The sequence below is a fragment of the Esox lucius genome, chromosome 5, assembly GCF_011004845.1.
Source record: "Esox lucius isolate fEsoLuc1 chromosome 5, fEsoLuc1.pri, whole genome shotgun sequence".
NCBI lineage: Eukaryota > Metazoa > Chordata > Actinopteri > Esociformes > Esocidae > Esox > Esox lucius.
The window spans coordinates 14,090,263-14,109,504 of record NC_047573.1 but is presented as its reverse complement, the minus strand read 5'-3'; the positions used below and the strand labels follow the sequence as shown (position 1 = coordinate 14,109,504).

Here is a 19,242-nt window from a genome sequence, read left to right as displayed (position 1 = left end):
CACTCTGGATACAGATGACGTCACATTCTAGAACGGCTTGTTTTTTGATATCATCATTGTGTTCACATTCATAATTTACATAAAACATTGTTTACATACGTTTTCCACCAGAGCTTTAAAAATAAGTAATATCAAGGGACTGTGCCCCGGTTGTTCACAGGAAGCAACTTAACAGGAGTTCTTTATTAAGTCCTTCAGGGCTTTCTGTTTCTAAGGCATGTATATAATATTGTGCCTTGTAACAGCCTCCTCCCTTTAGCAGCAGTACAACCTCTAAGCTCTGGAACCTCAGCTGGCACACATCATATCCGACTACAGTGCCTGGCTACAAGGAACATCCGTTCTGATGATGCTCCTGTGCTCTGTAATATATTTTTCCAATCCTAAAATGTCCACTATTATCAAAGAAAAATCTAGTTCTTACAAGAAATTCTACCTGTGACATCCATTTTCTACAGTATTTACCGTCGCCTCAAGCAACTCTCCAAGTCCAATAATTGTGTGACATGGAATGCTCTGATCAAGAAAGTGCTTCTGTCTTCTCCTTCATTTGGGAAAGAGAATGTTGTCAATGCACTGAAGTGCCCATGTGACTGTTATTATGTTTGAAAAGGAGAATTGAACATTAATATTACAGAATGCAAGAGTTTTCAACATTTTCAAAAAAACTAAAATGCATCCATTTATTTAGACCTTTGCTGCTAACACATTTAACATGAAAACATATATCGGTGAGTGCACTTTGCAACCCCTGGCACACCTAGCCCCCCAAAAATATCTTGCAAACATTTACACAGAGCTAGCCTCTCTATTTCTCTATATTAACCAGTGGTTTCAGTAATGCAGATATGTCTGTATCACCCTTTATAGGGCTGCTGGGTCAATATGGCTCCTTGCAATAAACCATCATAAACCCTTTCCAACAAACACTGAAGTGCAGGCTAGCACACACAAAGCCATACACACAGATGCAAAGCAATACGGGCCTTGTGAAACTTCTAAACAAATCTGCTCCGCATATCAACCTTCCTGACTTATGTCTTGCCCACATACTGCAATACAATGCACAGAACACGGGAATATAATGTGTTAAAGCAGCAAGTACATTTATATTTCTATCTAAATCATCATAGCCAGCATATCCTGCCCCACCACCATCTCCAAAATGCAATCTTTTTCTATTTTTATATATTTTCTATTTCTTTACATCAATAATATGCAAATATGGGAAGGGAACTTCACAGGCCGGTGCTAGCTACATTGCAATCACCTCCCCTAAACTCATTTAAGTTTCATGCTTTTTGAAATTCCTACTGGTCACATTTTTAAACATTACTATTCATCTTTTCCATGAAAAAAAAACACGTTCTTCTCCAAATTGGACATGCCAATACCCAGATATCCTGCACAAACCCATTCATGTCTCTAAAAATCCATAATGGAGAAAAGCTTTGAAAAGCCTGACTTGAAATTGAAACAGCCCTCCCAAAAAATCCCCTCTAACATATTATAATTCATAAGAGGATATGCCAAGAAATAGGTACAGTATCTCACAAAAAGTGAGTACACCCCTCACACTTTTGTAAATATTTGAGTATTTTTTACTTTTCATGTGACAACACTGAAGAAATGACACTTTGCTACAATGTAAAGTAGTGAGTGTACAGTTTGTATAACAGTGTACATTTGCTGTCTCCTCAAAATAACTCAACACACAGCCATTAATGTCTAAACCGCTGGCAACAAAAGTGAGTACACCCCTATGTGAAAATGTCCAAATTGGTAGTGAGTGTACATTTCTTCAGTGTTGTCACATGAAAAGATATACTCAAATTTGAGGGGTGTACTCACTTTGGTGAGATACTGTATGTTCTACATACTATATCCATCTTTATTTATAGGCTACATACGTTTTCACAATGCTAGCAGCCTATATTTAAACAACATTAAGTTGCCAGTTATCCACTCTGAGCCTGGAAACCCAGACTACTGCTGGGTTTTCTATTCTACTGTCTTCGGCTACCTTCATGGCTTCTACAGTATACATGTAATTGCTTATCATATACAGGGTGAGTATATGCACTATCAACACAGTTATGGTAGACAATATCCATCCCTCAATCGCATATTTGAATGTGTCACCTGCAAAATCTCAGCATACAATATGAACAGTTCTCAGGATGCATTGTGTTGAATTTCTTTGCACCTTCCCTTCCATTGGCATTACTAAGACACAATGATCACTGCTCTAATGAGCAATGCTATCTGTAGACGTGGTTGTCCCACCACAAATTAATCTGTCATTTCTTAGTTGCAGAAATTCTACACTTTTCAGTTTCAATTTATTTTCAAGTGAAAAAACTAGCACAGAATAACAAAGAGAATCATTGTGCCATCTAAGGGTCGGAATTTTCCTTTTAATCATCCCTAAATTAAAGCGGAATTAAAGCGAGTAGAGGAGAGTTGGTTTGAATACACTGTATTCAGAGGGAGCAAATACGGATATCCCCTTTAATAACCACAAAACAACTAATACACAGTGTCTACGAAATTGCTTGAGGAAATGCTTGCTACACTGTTTCATGTTGTCAGACCAACAAACATGAGCACAGGATGGGCTTACTGGTAATATTTCCAGGCAATTGATCAATGGGACTATCCGTGGTCTGAATCTCCGTTGCTGTCAGTATATTTCTTGGTTTAGTTGAGAATCTTCTGCTGTTCCCTGTGACAAAGTTACCACAATAATCAGATTAGGCTGTCATAAAAATGATTTTGTAAAATGTAGGCAAAGAAAATAAAATAATGTTCATTGCTCTACAGGCCTGCTTTGAAAGTTTATATTAATAAATTATGTGGTGACTGAGAGAACTTTGATTGTGACAAACAGCCTACAACAAATTTAGATTTAGGTTAAGGTTAGATTTTGCAGTTATTCAAAACCTTTAAATAGAACATCTGGATATAGTAGGAATACTGAGCTAATTTATTGCAATTATTTCTGTAAATAGAATATGTAGATTCTCTGGGCAACAGTAATACTGTTCCAGAATAGTCTATCCTCCAGGTTGCTTCTTACTGTACTAATCCTTCTGGAATCTTACTGTTTCTAATACAAAAGTGCTCTCTCAAACAGACACTGTCGATCCCAAAACGTTTCAAATTCCAATCAAATGTATATTCTATAGTATAAATGACTGTTGATAAAGTGTGTAGCATTTGTGTGTTTCTCTCAGACCTCTGACTCCAGACTGGAGATGCGTCCCCAGGGCTGGGTAACACAAGGTCTGTCTTCAGAACGCAACCCCACAGAGCCTTCTCCTCTCTGGGGCTCTAAGACTGGATCTTGGACACCTCTGTAGGCTCCATATGGCCCATAGGCTCCATATAGACTGTCCTGGAACAACAATCCCCTTTGGCCTCGACAGCCCCCGCCACAGGCCAGGAGCTGGCACACTGGGCTGGGGCTGAGGTTGTCGCTGGACACCTGCGAATGGGCACTGAGGTCCATGGGGCGATGGTATAGTGGCAGCCCAGGGTACGATGATAGATAATGGGAGTACTGTCTGCTTAGCAAGCTGGTGGCTCTCCGGACCACACCGAAACCTACCCCGCTTCCCTGGCCCCCCAGAACGGCCTCTCTGTAGGTGGGCAAGTGGGTGGAGTGTGAGTGCCGTATCTTTTTACGCGAGTTCCCATTCCTTTGGTCCTGCCTTATATGGAGATAGGCATGCTGGCGTGGCGAGGCAGCAGGATAGCCTATGTTGTTCCGGTGAGGGCCAGGGTAGTAGAGTTTAGTGGGAGTTTCTTGATCGGTCATGACACATGGGAACAAGTCTGGTAAAGCCGAATGTGATTGGTTATCGAGGGATGTAGTCAGAGTTTCATCCGGCTGACGAATTCGCTCACTGCCCCAGGTGGCTCGAAGGAAAGATGGCCGTCGGTGAAGCCTCCGTCTGCCTGCCAGAACCAGCTCCTCCAGGGGAAGAGGCCAAGAGCCGCGGCAGCTGTCTCCCCCTGGACAGAGCACCGCACCTGGGTACAGGGAGTCAGGCATGTTAGGTGAGAAGTGGTTCTTTTGGAGGTCGTTGGCCTGGAGTTCAGCCAGACACACATTCCTTTCCCCACACTGCCTCCTCTCTCCTCCTAGCTCCCGACTGAGGAGGCTCTTGCATCTCCTCTTCCTCCTGGAGGGCTCTGTTTGAGGGGGATGGGAAACGGAAGATGGGATGTGAGAGGAAGTGTATATGTCTGGCAGATGAAGCTCACCATAGGAGGTGAAGGGAGAGTGAGGGTGGGAATGGTGCTGGGGTTCCACATAAAGCCTACCTGTGGAGGGTTGAGGATAGGAGGAGAGGGGGTCCCTCCCAGCCAGGTCAAGGTGAGGACTACTGAGACTAGAAACAGGAAGTGATCTGTTGTAAAGAGAGGAAGTCCGTGCTGGGAGTGTGTATCGTAGTGGCGTTGGTCTGGCCAGCCCCCTCTGATGGTTCAGAGACGCCCCTAAACCCAGAGTGCAGTACTGCGGGCTGAGGGGGCGCTCAGGGAGCTGGTGTGTGTTCTCTGTGACGTAAGCAAACCCTCCTGGGGCTGTTTCTGTGGTGACCTGCTGTGGAATGCGGACAGGCACGCCGCTACCATGACGACTCCACTGTTCGATGGTCTTAGTGGCATTGTCAAGTGAGGTTTCGACCTGGGCAGAGTTAACTAGGTCTTTAGCTGTTCGTAGCATCTTCAGCATGTTAGCCTGGGCGTAGTTAGCTGTCAGGTCTGGATTAGCCAGGTTTGGGAGGTCTGGTTCCTCCACTCCATTAAAACAACTGTAGATACCCTAGGAGACAGAAGAGAGAGGGATAGATCAGGCAGAGGTAAAAACACACTCTTGTTGGGTGTGTTCTGTAAATTGCATGGGCAAACCGGGACATTAAACTTTGGGAGTTAAGGTAAACATTTCCAACACTCCAACACAACTCCCTTGTATAAAACTTGCAAGCGTGTGTGCAACAGGAGAAATATCAACACACCATACGAGACATCTTGCCTCATGACAGCACTGTTTACAGTCAACTGAACATTTACATATTGATAAAAACTACTTTAAATTATTCATCAATAATTATGATTGTACATAGTGGGGTCACAAATTTAAATCATGCAAACCTACAAGTCGGTCATTCAAAACACATTTTAATGAAGAGCAACCATGGGTTCCAGCTCATCAACTGTGTTAAACAACTAGTCAATTAAACACAAATTGTGTTTGCTAACATTGCCAAAAGGACGATACTGGTAGCAGAACATATGGGGATCATACTTGCTCACCTTTGCAAAAGTAAAGATGGATCTAAACCAACAAATAGAAGTCACATAGTGTTGCGTGTGATATAATGCTGCATTGCAGCTTCTACCATCATGTAACCTGTCATACTTTGCCCAAACTTAGGCATCTATTAAAACACGCAGCTGAGGCTAACATGCTTTTATGGAAAAATGTCGCATACAAAATATTAAATATGTTAGACTTATGAAATATGTTAGACTTTTTCTATCGACAAATTGCATTTCATGAATTTGGTCTTGCAGATTATAACGAGTGTCATTATAAAGCAAAGGTGGTTTAAACTGTAACAGCAATAAAAGCTTTTTATGCTTTAATTATTGTCCACACGTCATGCAGTATTATTTTCCTTTTATTCTTTTTCTTTTTTTCTCTCCATTTCTTCCTCCAGATATTTCACTCTGTTGCTGTTGTAGCTATCTCAATCAATCAATCAGAAAACCAATAAACCCATCTCTCGCTCTCTCACCCTGCTGATGGCGAGCAGGAAGTCCATGCGCAGAGATTTATCTAGTTTCTTGCGTAGTTTCCAGTAGAGTAGATGTTCCCAGGCAAACACCAGCAGACTGAGTCCCATGGCCACCAGCAACATGTAGAATACACCTGCCATGTTGTCTATATCCAGCTTACTGCTCATCACTTCATTCTTCTCATTCTGACAGATGCCAGACAGCCACACTGTCTCTAAACGTTGGGTATCACCTGGAAGAGAGGTTAGAACAGGGACATGGGTAAAATCACCTTGAGGAGTATAGCTATAGGACTGCCCTTAACCCTCCAATGCAGTCCCTAATATGTACTGTGATAGAAGATACAAAGCAATAGGGTTACCTAAACACAAACTTTTAAAAATGTCTTTGCATTCCTAAATTTTATTTTGTGCCCACCTGAAGAACATTCTATTAACAATATAATTGGTGTATTTGGGTATAATGGATTACAGACCACAGATTACAAACAAGAAAGAAAAACTTGGCAAGCCTACTTTAGCCGGCCATGGGATGATGAGCCTGTGGTGTGCCAGGGAAGTGGCTTGAAGACCAGGTATTTATGGGCCAAGTCTACATACCTAGTAGCTGGCAGACATATGTTTTGGGTAATTACTATGGCTTCATAACACTAGAACCGACAAGCATTTTAATGACATTACAACGTCATATTGGCGATCTCCCACATTCTAGTGTCATGAAAAAGATTCAAGCTTGGTCAGTGGGGAACAATACTGTAAACATGGGCCAGCGCCTTATCCTACAACACATTGATAATCCAGGAACCTACTCGGGAGTTCTATTTGCTGATTTTTGCTCTGGATTTAACACCATCACACCAGAACCTCTGGAAACTATTAAGCCACGACTTACTGTTTATTTCTGGAACATTATTTCATAGCTACAATATCATTTAAATGATTAGCTGTGTGTAATAAAGGCAAAAAGGTAATTACAAAACACCAGCAAGCCAGGGGTCCTAACCTAGGAAGTTAAACACAGCAATTTGTCGTAAGTACCAAAAAAGAGTGACACCAGGAATTCCAATGTAAGAAGTTGTATGCAAGCCCATATCTGTAACCACTGTGCTGCTGTACAATGAATAGTTACTAGACAGAATTCCAGAATTATTAAAGATGTTCATATAGAGTACTGTTTAGAACAATGGTCCATATCCAGCATTTTCCTTCTGAAATAAAAACCTTTAAGTCATTCCCATAAATTTTGCAGTGAGCCTGGATACTGAAACGCAAATCTGTTTTATAGCTTGCATGATTGGGAGATCATTAGATAGTATAAAGGTTCCCTTTTTAAAAATACAAAATACAGTTTACTATCTACCACGGACAGAACTTTACCAAAAAGCACTTTTTTTAGGTGGCTACTTAATGGCAAACAGCTTCTTCAATATAATGGGAGGAAGATGCAACATATTATTATAATGTTTCAACAACAAGGTAAGTTGACAGTGAGCAACAGTCGTAGTTTCTGTTCACACCTGCACCCTCAGCTGCATACAGGTATGTTTATTCTGGACTACAGAAATCATTTTGCTAGTGTGGCATGGGTGAGCATGCCCGGACATCAGCGCCATGCCACCGTACTCGGGAGGTGCCCCAGAGGAGGAGAGTTGTGCTGAACACAGCCCAAGCAAACTGCCCCGACAAGCCACACATTTAAGCTGCGTTTCCACCGCCGGACCTTTACCCAGGAACTAGGAACCTTTCGAGGAACTCCAGGGTCTTAATTACTGTATTTTACTCTCAAAACAGTCCCTGCTCGGGGGTAGTACTTTCCTAAAGTTCAAGAACTTTGGGGGGTAGGGCTTGCAGTGCTGAACATTTCTGAACTGGAGTGGAGGCAAACGTTGAGGAGACGCAGCCCACAGGTTAATTGCATTGAGCAATCATACAAATGTTTTCGTTACACAGCTTCAGGAGATATCAGGAGACATTTAATATATACATTATTTTGTGGAAACCATAAAAGTTGCAACCTTGGTCAGGAATTAATGTCCTAGCAATATATTTACATATATTCTGGGGCGCATAATCTGTTTTATGGTAACGTCAATCATCCAACTAATATTGTTGTTAGGATATTGTTTTAATTGTTTGTTTTAGTTCATCCTTAGGCCTTTTTCTTTAGGCTGAACATGCATATATTTAAACTATATCAATTATACACACACGATATGTGCCTTCTATTCCTGTCTCCAACAATAAATTACTTGTGTAAAATAATAAAAATGTACACTAACGTGAAACTCAAAAAGCTAGTTTGGGAGTAAAGGATTACAAGTAATTCATTACATGTAAAAAATAAAATAAAATGTAACGAATCCGTTAAAAATGTTGTAATCGGATTACAGATACTTTTGAAAAAAAAGTATGATTACTTTTGGATTACTTCAACTGAAAAATAATAGGTGCACGAAATAATTGACATGTTGCACGTTTGAGTTTATTAGTTAATGTTATAAGAACATCATTATATTGAACCAAAATATGAATTGCCGGGCTCAGTTGTGTGTGTGATCATCATGTGAGCATAACCAGTTAAGCCACGGAGGAAGCGCTAGTAGAAATGTCTCTGGTTTTGGTTGGTTGGATGGCTGGTAAAAACAGGGTATATCTTCGATTGTATTAGCCAAGTCATATAACATTTTATTTAGTTATCTCAACGCATAATTCTCAGAACAATGATAGGCAATAAGCCTACCTGGTGTTATATCTTTTTCAAGTTTCAAGGTTTATTTGTCAAATGCATCAAACAACACAGCCAGGACGAGTTGCACCGAATAACTTTTACAGGAATTGTTTAATAGATTTGGCAACTATTTTTTAGATAGCTGTAACATGTCGCTGCCTTCAAGATAAAACACATTATATGGAATTTACCACGACATTTGAGGAGAAAAGGTGTGTTGGGAAGCACTCTGCCAAAAGATGATTATTTGCATTTGATGTGGCTACATCCATTCCGTCCATACAGGTAGGCTGTGTGATTCTGCTTGCTTTGCATCTCTGAAAATTGTGTTCATTTGTTATCATTGGCTGCTGACGTCATCTACTTTAATCTAAGAGTGCAGGTTTATAATCACAGTTTATTTCTTTCATTTGCATTTTGAAAATCCATCACTGGTGGCCATAATAATCGCAGTTTACGTTCTATGCGGGTAAATCTTATTTTTATGCGGGTGTTCACGATTGCAAACGTGCATTCGCGTGCCGGAGGTTACTGCAACATTTTGACAATGTTGGTTGTGGAGCAAATCATCAGACTACTGCAGATTTAGTTCATGCAAGAAAAGCTACGGATATCTTAATTTTTATATACAACAATGTCAATACCCTTTCCAGTAATTGCCATTTATTTTTCAACAATGTTTAGAAGCAATTAAAAACATGAATAAAACACAAATAACAGAACAGGCTTAAGCGTCATTAGATTTTGGGTTATGTTCAGATATAAAGTCAGATTCTGGAAGATCAAGGTTTATTGGCTCAATTGGAATGACTGAATATCTGACAGAGCTTTAGTGTGTAATGTAGAGATGTAGCCCAATCATATAAAAGTAAAAAGCAATGGTTTAGAAACCCATTTCCAAAGGCACTGTAGCCTACACAAACCATAAGGTAAAATAATGTGAATTCCGTTTTTGGCCAGCTATGTAAACTCTAACATTGATTGATCCCGCAAAAGGTGTTTCGTTGGTTATAGGCTATTCCTATTTGTGTTCTTAATATGAAAGTATTCTAAAAGTCATTCAAAGTAATCAGATTATGTTACTGAGTTTGAGAAATCAAAAAGTTATGTTACTGATTACAAATGTGGACAGGTAACTTGTAACTTTAACGGATTAGAGTTACAAGTTACCTACCCAACCCTGCTGTGCCAACTGTGATTACCCAGATATTGCCTTCTGAAGAATTTCTAGATTTTGTGCAAGAAGTTAAATGTTCCTTCAACATTTCCTTTGAGTTCCTATTTTAATTTTAACTCTGTACTCATTTCAGTACGTGATTGTTCTCCAAACCGTATTGTTTGTGTAGTATTTACACAAACAATACGGAGTGATGATACAAAAGCTGGGTGGATAATTTAAGTTACATGGGAGCTTATTGTGCACTCGTCTTTCATGTGTAGCAGAAAGACACCGTCTTTTATTCAAACAGCAACGTAAAGTGCATTTCATCGAAAGCGATGAGAACCAGCATGCATTATCTATTCACATTAACACCACCGAAGACGAAGTCCAAGCCTTATTGCATGTTTATGCTGAGGACCATAATCCAGACGGAGATCCTTAATGAAAAGCTGTACACGAAAATATTAAGTGAGCTGAATATTATTCACAATGGGAAACAGTGCCGGGAGAAAATAAAACAAGTTGTTTGTTGTTAGTTATACTTCTGTTTTGCACATTTGTATGTTTCACCTACATTTTTTGAGATACCGGTAAATAAATAGTTCTGGAACCAAATGTATAGTGAGACAGTTTGTATTTGTCCTTTATCACAACAGATAAAGAAAAAAACGATCACGTGAATCCGCCAGTCATCTCACGGTCCATCTCCGCAATAGCTCATGAAATCCAATAAATCACGATCAACATCAGCACAACTTCAATCTCCTCCATGGTTACGGTGCTGTTGCATTGCTTTGTATGGCGTACATCAGAGTGAGGATTTACGTCAGCGGTTTACCTAATCTTCGTAGGTCTTTAGACTGCAGTGGAAACGCACAGAACAATGGGCTGAAGGAATCTCGAAAGTAGTTCCTCGGACTAAAAGTTCTGCATACTTTTGGTGGTAGACTATACAGGGCTCGCCAGAACAAGGACAAAGAGGCCACATGGACAGGTGAGGAGAGTCTGAAAGTACTGATGGTGCTGTTGTTTCTCAGAACGTGAAGATGACGCAAGGCAGGTCCATTTGTTAAATCCCTGGATGCTTTGGTTTTCATGTGTGTTTTGAGTTAAAATAAACGCCCACGTGCAACCTGGCTTCTCCGTATCGTGCCACTTTGTTCTCCACCTCACTACACTGGGCAATATTGGCTGCTCGCTTGACAATGAATCACTGACAGTTATAATAATCACGGGCTATGTTTGCACGGTGAATGTGCCGGCATGTGTTGGTGTTCAGGTTTGAGCGAGTGCATGTGTGTTAACAGGTGGTTGCCTGGTTCAAACAATTACATTTGAATACCACAGGTGTTACTTAATACAGATATCACTTGGCCTTTGATAATTATGTGATATGAATCTCAATGGTTCTCAATTACTTGCGCATAACTGATTATGGCTGTTTACACATTAAATTCAGCATATGTTGAAAAGTGTAGCCTAAATAGTTCATTGGTCATCAGTTGTCTATTGATCACCGTGGACATTTGACAGCCAGTTTGCAACGGTTTGGTTCGTAGCCATTGGACCTGTATATCTTCGAAAATACCAAAAATACAAACAAACAATATGCCTATAGCCAATTAAGCATTTGGTAATTGTAATAGTTAATCGACAAAGCCCTTTCCAGTGAGATGAGAGTCATTAATGTTTGAATAGTTGCCCATTGAAAGAAAAATACATACGTGGTAGTATGACCGCTGACAGAAGGAGGTTGACCTGGCGGTGCTAGCACAGGCGCTGATCAAATACAAATGTAAATTGCTGCTTTGATTTTTGACCTTAGGCTGATTTAAATAAGCAGAGTAAGGTGTTTACAAGACAAATTATATAGTTGGTCGGTTGCCATCTTAATATCATGTTATTGGCGTGCATGCATATGTTAGAAGTTAAAATGCATAATGACAATTGTTTTTCAACAGCAGACTTGTGGAGGCTACATAGAGGGCACAACATACAACATACAGCACATTGCATATATTACTTATCGGTATTACCATCTTGTTGTAGAGCGGAAGAAGAAAGCTCTCTCTTTTGTAGTTTAAAACTGCATTCTTTTTAAAGGGCAAAGCCATTCACTTCTGTGGTTTCAAATCCTCCACTGTGTTATACAGGTGCTGGTCATAAAATTAGAATATCATCAAAAAGTTGATTTATTTCAGTAATTCCATTCAAAAAGTGAAACTTGTATAATGTATACATTCATTCCACACAGACTGATATATTTCAAGTGTTTATTTCCTTTAATTTTGATGATTATAACTGACAACTAATGAAAACCCCAAATTCAGTATCTCAGAAAATTTGAATATTGTGAAAAGGTTCAATATTGAAGACACCTTGTGCCACACTCTAATCAGCTAATTAACCCAAAACACCTGCAAAGGCTGGCTGTTCACAAAGCTCTGTGTCCAAGCACATTTATAGAAAGGCGAAGGGAAGGAAAAGATGTGGTAGAAAAAAGTGTACAAGCAATAGGGATAACCGCACCCTGGAGAGGATAGTGAAACAAAACCCATTTAAAAATGTGTGGGAGATTCACAAAGAGTGGACTGCAGCTGGACTCAGTGCTTCAAGAACCACCACGCACAGACGTATGCAAGACATGGGTTTCAGCTGTCGCATTCCTTGTGTCAAGCCACTCATGAACAAGACACAGTGTCAGAAGCGTCTCACCTGGGCTAAAGATAAAAACGACTGGACTGCTGCTGAGTTATGTTCTCTGATGAAAGTGAATTTTGCATTTCCTTTGGAAATCAAGGTCCCAGATTCTGGAAGAAGAGAGGAGAGGCACAGAATCCACGTTGCTTGAAGTCCAGTGTAAAGTCCAGTGTAGAAAATCTATGGGGTATTGTGAAGAGGAAGATGCGATACGCCAGACCCAACAATGCAGAAGAGCTAAAGGCCACTATCAGAGCAACCTGGGCTCTTATAACACCTGAGCAGTGCCACAGACTGATCGACTCCATGCCACGCCGCATTGCTGCAGTAATTCAGGCAAAAGGAGACCCAATTAAGTATTGAGTGCTGTACATGCTCATATTTTTCAGGTTCATACTTTTCAGTTGGCCAACATTTCTAAAAATCATTTTTTTGTATTGGTCTTAAGTAATGTTCTAATTTTCGGAGATACTGAATTTGGGATTTTCATTAGTTGTCAGTTATAATGATCACAATTAAAATAAATAAACATTTGAAATATATCAGTCTGTGTGGAATGAATGAATAAAATACATAAAGTTTCACTTTTTGAATGGAATTACTGAAATAAATCAACTTTTTGATGATATTCAAATTTTATGACCAGCACCTGTATATGTCATAGCCAAATCCTATAGATAAACATCTGATATATGACTAACTCAAAACTATTTAATTCTGCTAAAAAGGTATATCAGTTGGTGTTGGGGATATCACATTGAAAATGTAGGGACGCAAAGCATACTGTCCCTAATAATCTGATAGTGGTAGATGCTCAGCCTGCTTTATGGTTAAATTCTGGTGCTAACACCATAGGCGTCTTTCTGTCACTTACACACAGGCACACACACACAGAGGGCCACTTGGCTCAGAGAAATACGCTCACAGATTTCTCTCAGAGAGGCCTGGCACCTGAGCACCGTCAGTAACAGATTTAAATGAAAAATGAATGCTGTGTTCCACACAACAAATATTGTGCACTGAATCGTATCGAATCGCATTGATTCCTTTCCTATAATCAAGCTGAATCCCACCGAATTGTTTCACATTAGAAGTAATTTTCCTGTATATGTATTTCTAGCCTATGTATCGAAATGCTCACCGAACCCTGCTTGAAAGGAGAGATGCACATCCTCACTATTAAGCTGTTTTTCCCTCAGGCTTCACATTTACGGAAGCCTGGTTTTCAACACGTGTGTGTGTGTGTGTGCGTGTGTATGTCCGCAGTAGTTATCAACCTCACACCTCCCTCCTGTGATGGAGGATATTAACTATCTCTCTAAGCTCCTCCCCTGGTGTGACTGCACACACTGTCATCAAGAAACTGGAACAGTGCCAGCTCTACAGCATTGAGGACCAAATGTCCCAATGATTATAGTAAAACCAGAAAATATTTGACTCATGGGGATCTTTTGCATGTCCCCATGAGGCAAAAGTTTAGGCATACATGTTACTTTATTGAGGTTAGGGTTAGGTTTAGGGTTAAGATTAGGGCAAGGGAGCATGCGATTTGTATTTTCTGGTCCCCGTGAAGGTAGCCATACAAACTTGTGTGAGTGTGTGTGTGTATGTGAGTGTGTGTGTATGTGAGTGTGTGTGTATGTGAGTGTGTGTGTATGTGAGTGTGTGTGTATGTGAGTGTGTGTATGTGAGTGTGTGTGTTTGTATGTGAGTGTGCAACCCCCCCACATACATATGTGTGTGACCCACCGTCTCCTAGGAACTGCAGCAAGGCGAGGTCTATAGGTCGTTTCCAGCTGGAGTCTTTCTGCAGTGCGATGCCGTAGCCTGTCGTTGCGAACACCTTCCCAGAGCCAATGGTCACCAGCTTACACCCTTCGTCCTTCCCTGCCATGTAGTTCAACACCGCTGCATCATAGATAAATGCATCCAGCTTTCTGTGGATTTGAATGAGATGAAGGATTAGACAGTGATGTCATGCTTCATCAGATTATATAATAAAAACATTAAAAAAGATCTGCACTGAGAGCCACATGGATCTCTTCCCAGTAAACGGGACTGTGTGAAGTGATTGTGTTAATGGACTGCAATGTGTTTTAAAGGCAATGAGTTTTGGTCTAACAGTAAGTTGAAGTGCGTTAAGGAAGAGCTGCGTGTCGAGGGTAGCGGGTTCTTACCCTGTCTTGAGACTGTTCAGAGCCTCCTCGACTCCTTTCTGGTTGTATTTGATCATGTGTGTGTGCATGTCAGGGTAGTTACTCCGTATGTTCCTCTCTGTGCTGCCGTTAGGGACTGTCCCAAACCGAAATGGAGGATAGTGCTCTTGAGGCTTCTGGAACTGAATGGAGAGATGAAGAGAGGAGATTCAGCTCAATGAGATCTAATTCAGAGCTGTTCTATTAATTTGAACCTGATTCAATTAAATGCAAGTTCCATTCAATTCACTTTCATTTGATTGAATGCAATTCTACTCTTTTCACTTTGATTAAATAGTGTATAGTTCAAGGCTGTTCTATTTGAGTGATTTAGTAACTATAGATTGAGTTCAATCTAGTCAACTCCCGGGCCGTTACAGGACAGTTGAGAGGTTTCAGATTGCAAGAGGTATGAAACATTTGAAAGAATCACATAGAACCCATACTTTTATTAGTGTCAATGAAACTTTATTATAGGGCCTTTTATTCTCTGTTGATTGACCTTGGGCACTGTTCTGTGTAGATTGATGGACCTCTCTAAGACAGGATTGTGTGTGTGTGTGTGTGTGTGTTTGCTATCAAAGTAAGGACTGGTTTGAATTTTACACAAGTGAGAATGTTTTTGCCTGTCCTCACATAGACAGTACAATTTTTAGGCTTGGAGTTAAGATGAGGTTATGGGTTAGAATTAGGTTGAATTTAGGCATTAAGGATTAGGTTTAGGGTAGGTTACGTTTTTGGGCAGTGTAGTTAAGATTAGTTAGAGTTAGGTTCAGACCCGGTGGCACGAGGGGGAAATCCCCCCCCCCCCCCCCCCCCAGCGAGAATGCTTTGCCCCAAAATAATAGTTTGTGTAAGATGCTTCCCAATACTGTACTTAACTATTTGCTTAATTTATTTAAGAAACGGCTAATTTATAGCTGACTTTTCAATCAGCTAGTTAACGTTATTCAGTGCAGTGGAGAGGCTAGTTAACGTTATTCAGTGCAGTGGAGAGGCTAGTTAACGTTAGCTAAGTTAAGTAATTACAGTACCGGTAGAGAGGGGCAGCTTTTTAGAATTGCAGTTGATTTTCACTTTCATATGATTATGGCTATAGTCTCCATAAAACTTTCTGCCGTTCATATTCACATTAATATTTTATTCAGGGACTACGAGGAGGTTACAGCCCTCATATAGTGGAGGGGTATTGCGGAATAGCCAAGTACACATGCATCTCAATCCAGATAGGTGTGTTCTCTGTCCTCGCGATCTTGGAAGACTGTTCTTGCAAGGGCGTTTGGAAAGAGCATTCTTCTCAAGGACACAAGTATGTTTTTAGCTTACTTGGAATTGATAAACAGCCACTAAAAGCTTTTGAATTTGATTGACAGCTGTGTATTTTGCTATATAGCCTCAGTAGGCTATGCATGCTAAAATTATTTGCTTTCCATCCCTCTTGCTGAAGTTATTATTCTTCATTGGTAAGTAGGATAAATGTCCCCGCCCATGGAAATAAAATCTGTTCTAGTGCCGGGCCTGGTTAGGTTAGTGTAAAGGTTAGAGTAAGTCTCACATTTAGAGCTAGATGCTAGGATGTGTGGACAAATAGTTTATTAAGGGTACTCAGTTTCTTTAAATGCAAGTCTGGGTGGGTAAGTGTTTGTGTGTAGGAAGGTTTATTAATATGTTGTTCAGCACCCCCCTATTTGAAGCTTTTTGGTGCCTAGAAAAGTGCTATATATTAGTCAAATTAATTATAATTATAAACACTGACACAGATATATCTGCGTAAGTGAAACCAGAATTTAATATAGCCAGGCATTACTGATGGTCAAGCTGCTCATCCCAGCCTGGATACACAATCACAAACTCTCTGAGAGGAATATAGCATTGGCTCCATAAATCCTGCCCTAAGGGTCTTTCTCTCCCTCTGTTTGTCAATCTGTGTATGTGTGTGTCAGTTTATTTGTCCCAGTCAGGGCCAGCCTGCCACATATACCAACTAGGAGGCCATAGGCTAGTAGGGGGTCACCCACCCAAAAATACACAATTATTCGTATTTATTTTTATTAGTCAGGATTTCACACTTTGTAATGTGTGTAAGGAGTGAAATAGACCAGGCGCAATGTCTATTTATTTATTTTATCTCTTAACCTGTAGGAAATTTATGGTAGAATAAGGGGTTTTTCTGCCCTTTGATAAAAAAAATTTGAATAAATGACATCTGTAACATTTATTATAAAATGTTACAAATGTTATTAAATGTATCTTTTGATTAAGTCGAGGAATACCAAGATCAATGAAGTGTTTGTGTGTTATTGACTGACAGAGATAATCTGTGAAAGAGCAAACCCAAAGACAACAGTTATCAGGATTGTTTAGTTGTCCTACCTTCTTGTCAGACAGTCCAGACACTGTGTCAATGTACTGTTCCTGGATCATGAAGGCTGCCAGATTGGCAGTGTAGGAGGCCAGGAAAATTACAGCGAAGAAGGCCCATACCAGCACCATGATCTTACTGGTGGTGCCCTTAGGGTTCTCGATTGGGACGGAGTTATTGAACACAATGCCCCATAGCAGCCAGACAGACTTCCCTATGGTGAAGGTAGGACCTCCTGGTGCTGAGGTGGAGAGGGGGGAGGCAGGGAGGTGAGGAAAGGGGGTTAGAGATGTATGCCTAATAAACTGTAGGTATCATAACAGCCTTATTAGCAGATGTTGGATGAATAAACTTCATCTCTGTAAATCCATACATTATCTATAAAGGTCTCTAACCTAAGTAACACAATAAACATGTTCCTTATATGTATATTTCCATATTCATAAATTATTAATGACAGTATCATGCACGTTCAAGAAAGATACTTCTACAGGCCCCTATTGAGAGCTGGAAAGGTCAAATCAGACATCCATTCATAGGGTGCTCTAATACACTTTGATCAAACCAGCAACATCAGTGATCTTGGCATTAGCCTAGCCACTGAGGGGTAAGCCGTTAGCCTGCCCCTAGCTGTGTGTCATGTTGGGTAACACAGTCTCAGCCCATCCATCTTGCCCAACTTACAGAAGCCACATCCATCTCTGTCAGTTTAGCCTAGCGACAAACGCTAATTAAACCAGGAAGTGACCTTTTAGACCGTGAGATGAAAGCGAACTCTGACAGCTCAGCATGTTGGAATGTGATTGGCTGTCTTCAAGCGAAGCACCAATACTCCCATAGACTCTCTGTCTGACATTCTGTGTTGTAACTTGCCTAAGGTCACCCGAAAATTCTTAATTACCTACTGACTGTAGCTTATGGCCTAATAATGTTTCTAATATATCAGACAGTTTGTTACCATTTGGTGTAGCCCTTAAACACCTCTCATTAACTTTCTTTTGTTTGTGTGAATAAACAGTGTTAATGATTGAATTTAAATCCAGGTCTCCTGTGTTTCCCGTCTTTTCTAAAGGCAGGGCAGTACACATTTCTGTCTCAACTCACCTTTGGCACTGACCAAGCTGCGGTTGTAACCAACAGGGCTGAAGTACTCAAACACAAATACAGTCACAGCTACCACCGTCAGGCACATTACAAACATCATCACCCAGACTGCTGGGCTATAGGGCTCTGGAAAAGCAAATTAGAGGCAGGGGGAGGAGAGAGATATTACAAAACAGGTATAGAGAGGGAGGGATGTAAAAAGGGAAGGAGAGTGATTGAGGAAGGGAAATATAGAGAGCGGGAGGTAAAGAGGAAGGGAAGGAGAGAGAAAGAGAGGATGGGAATGAGAGAAAGGTATGGGAGGGAGTAGTGGAAGGAGAAAGGCAGGGAGGCACAGGGAAAGGGAAGAAGAGGGCATGAGTGAGAAGTCCCCTAGGAACTGAAAACAATCTGTTTTCTTGAACTTGCCCAAAAAACAATGTCTGCATAGTGTCTATAGATTAATGAAATATAATCATTATATTCTAAATCCACGACTTAGCTCGTCGTATTAGCTTGTGTACAGCCAGTCTGAAACATGGCAATTACACTGTACATACTGAGCAGCTCGGGGAGGGAAGTAGCAGAGGCAACTTGTTTCCTTTGTGATTTTGTTGTTTCTGAGTTTATGTGGGATTTAATCGTATCTGCAGGATAAAACTTTAATCCAAAGTTTCCTAAAGCGGAAAAAGACCACTGAGACCCAACTCAGTAAAGTAGGCCACACCGACACAAGCACACACACGTACTGAGTACGACTTCCTGTGGGAGATTGTTGTCCTGCTGTGTCCAAGGGGAGAGGTATCCCGGCCAACACTCCAGGTAAATTACTCTTAGGCACAGATCTAGGAGCAGCTTATGCTACCTATATCCTAATGTAAACTGTTGGTGGTTATAACACTAAGCTGACCTCGTTATCAAAAGTCAATCAATCAATGATCAGTCTAGCTCTCTCACCGAGGAAGGCAGATGGGGAGACAGTCCCATTGCTACGGGCAACCATAACGCTGATGCCAGTCTCGACGAAGGGCACAGAGAAGTCGATGATCTCGGAGCGCTCCTCGTTAATGGTGAGAGAGCCTATTGCCATGTCAGCTCTGTTATAGAACACCTTGGATAGGAGACAGGAAGGAAAGGAGATGAGGAAACGAGAGTAGCGGGTTGTTACATCTTTACATCTGTAAAGTATCGGCGATTCGTGCGAA

General features: G+C 40.7%; 1 protein-coding gene across 1 annotated transcript in view; it reads right to left on the bottom strand.

The window, feature by feature from the left end:
- Positions 1-1,823: 1,823 nt before the first annotated feature.
- LOC105026579 (glutamate receptor ionotropic, NMDA 2C) overlaps positions 1,824-19,242 on the bottom strand; it is a 61,248-nt gene continuing 43,829 nt past the window's right edge. Inside the window, exons 13-21 of the mRNA XM_034292062.1 lie at positions 18,995-19,148; positions 18,059-18,184; positions 16,966-17,195; positions 14,575-14,735; positions 14,147-14,334; positions 5,808-6,040; positions 4,330-4,831; positions 3,239-4,197; positions 1,824-2,725 (exon numbers count right to left, since the gene is read on the bottom strand). Coding sequence (XP_034147953.1) covers positions 2,684-2,725; positions 3,239-4,197; positions 4,330-4,831; positions 5,808-6,040; positions 14,147-14,334; positions 14,575-14,735; positions 16,966-17,195; positions 18,059-18,184; positions 18,995-19,148 — 2,595 coding nt within the window. The 3' untranslated portion in view covers positions 1,824-2,683. The remainder of the gene's footprint in view (positions 2,726-3,238; positions 4,198-4,329; positions 4,832-5,807; positions 6,041-14,146; positions 14,335-14,574; positions 14,736-16,965; positions 17,196-18,058; positions 18,185-18,994; positions 19,149-19,242) is intronic.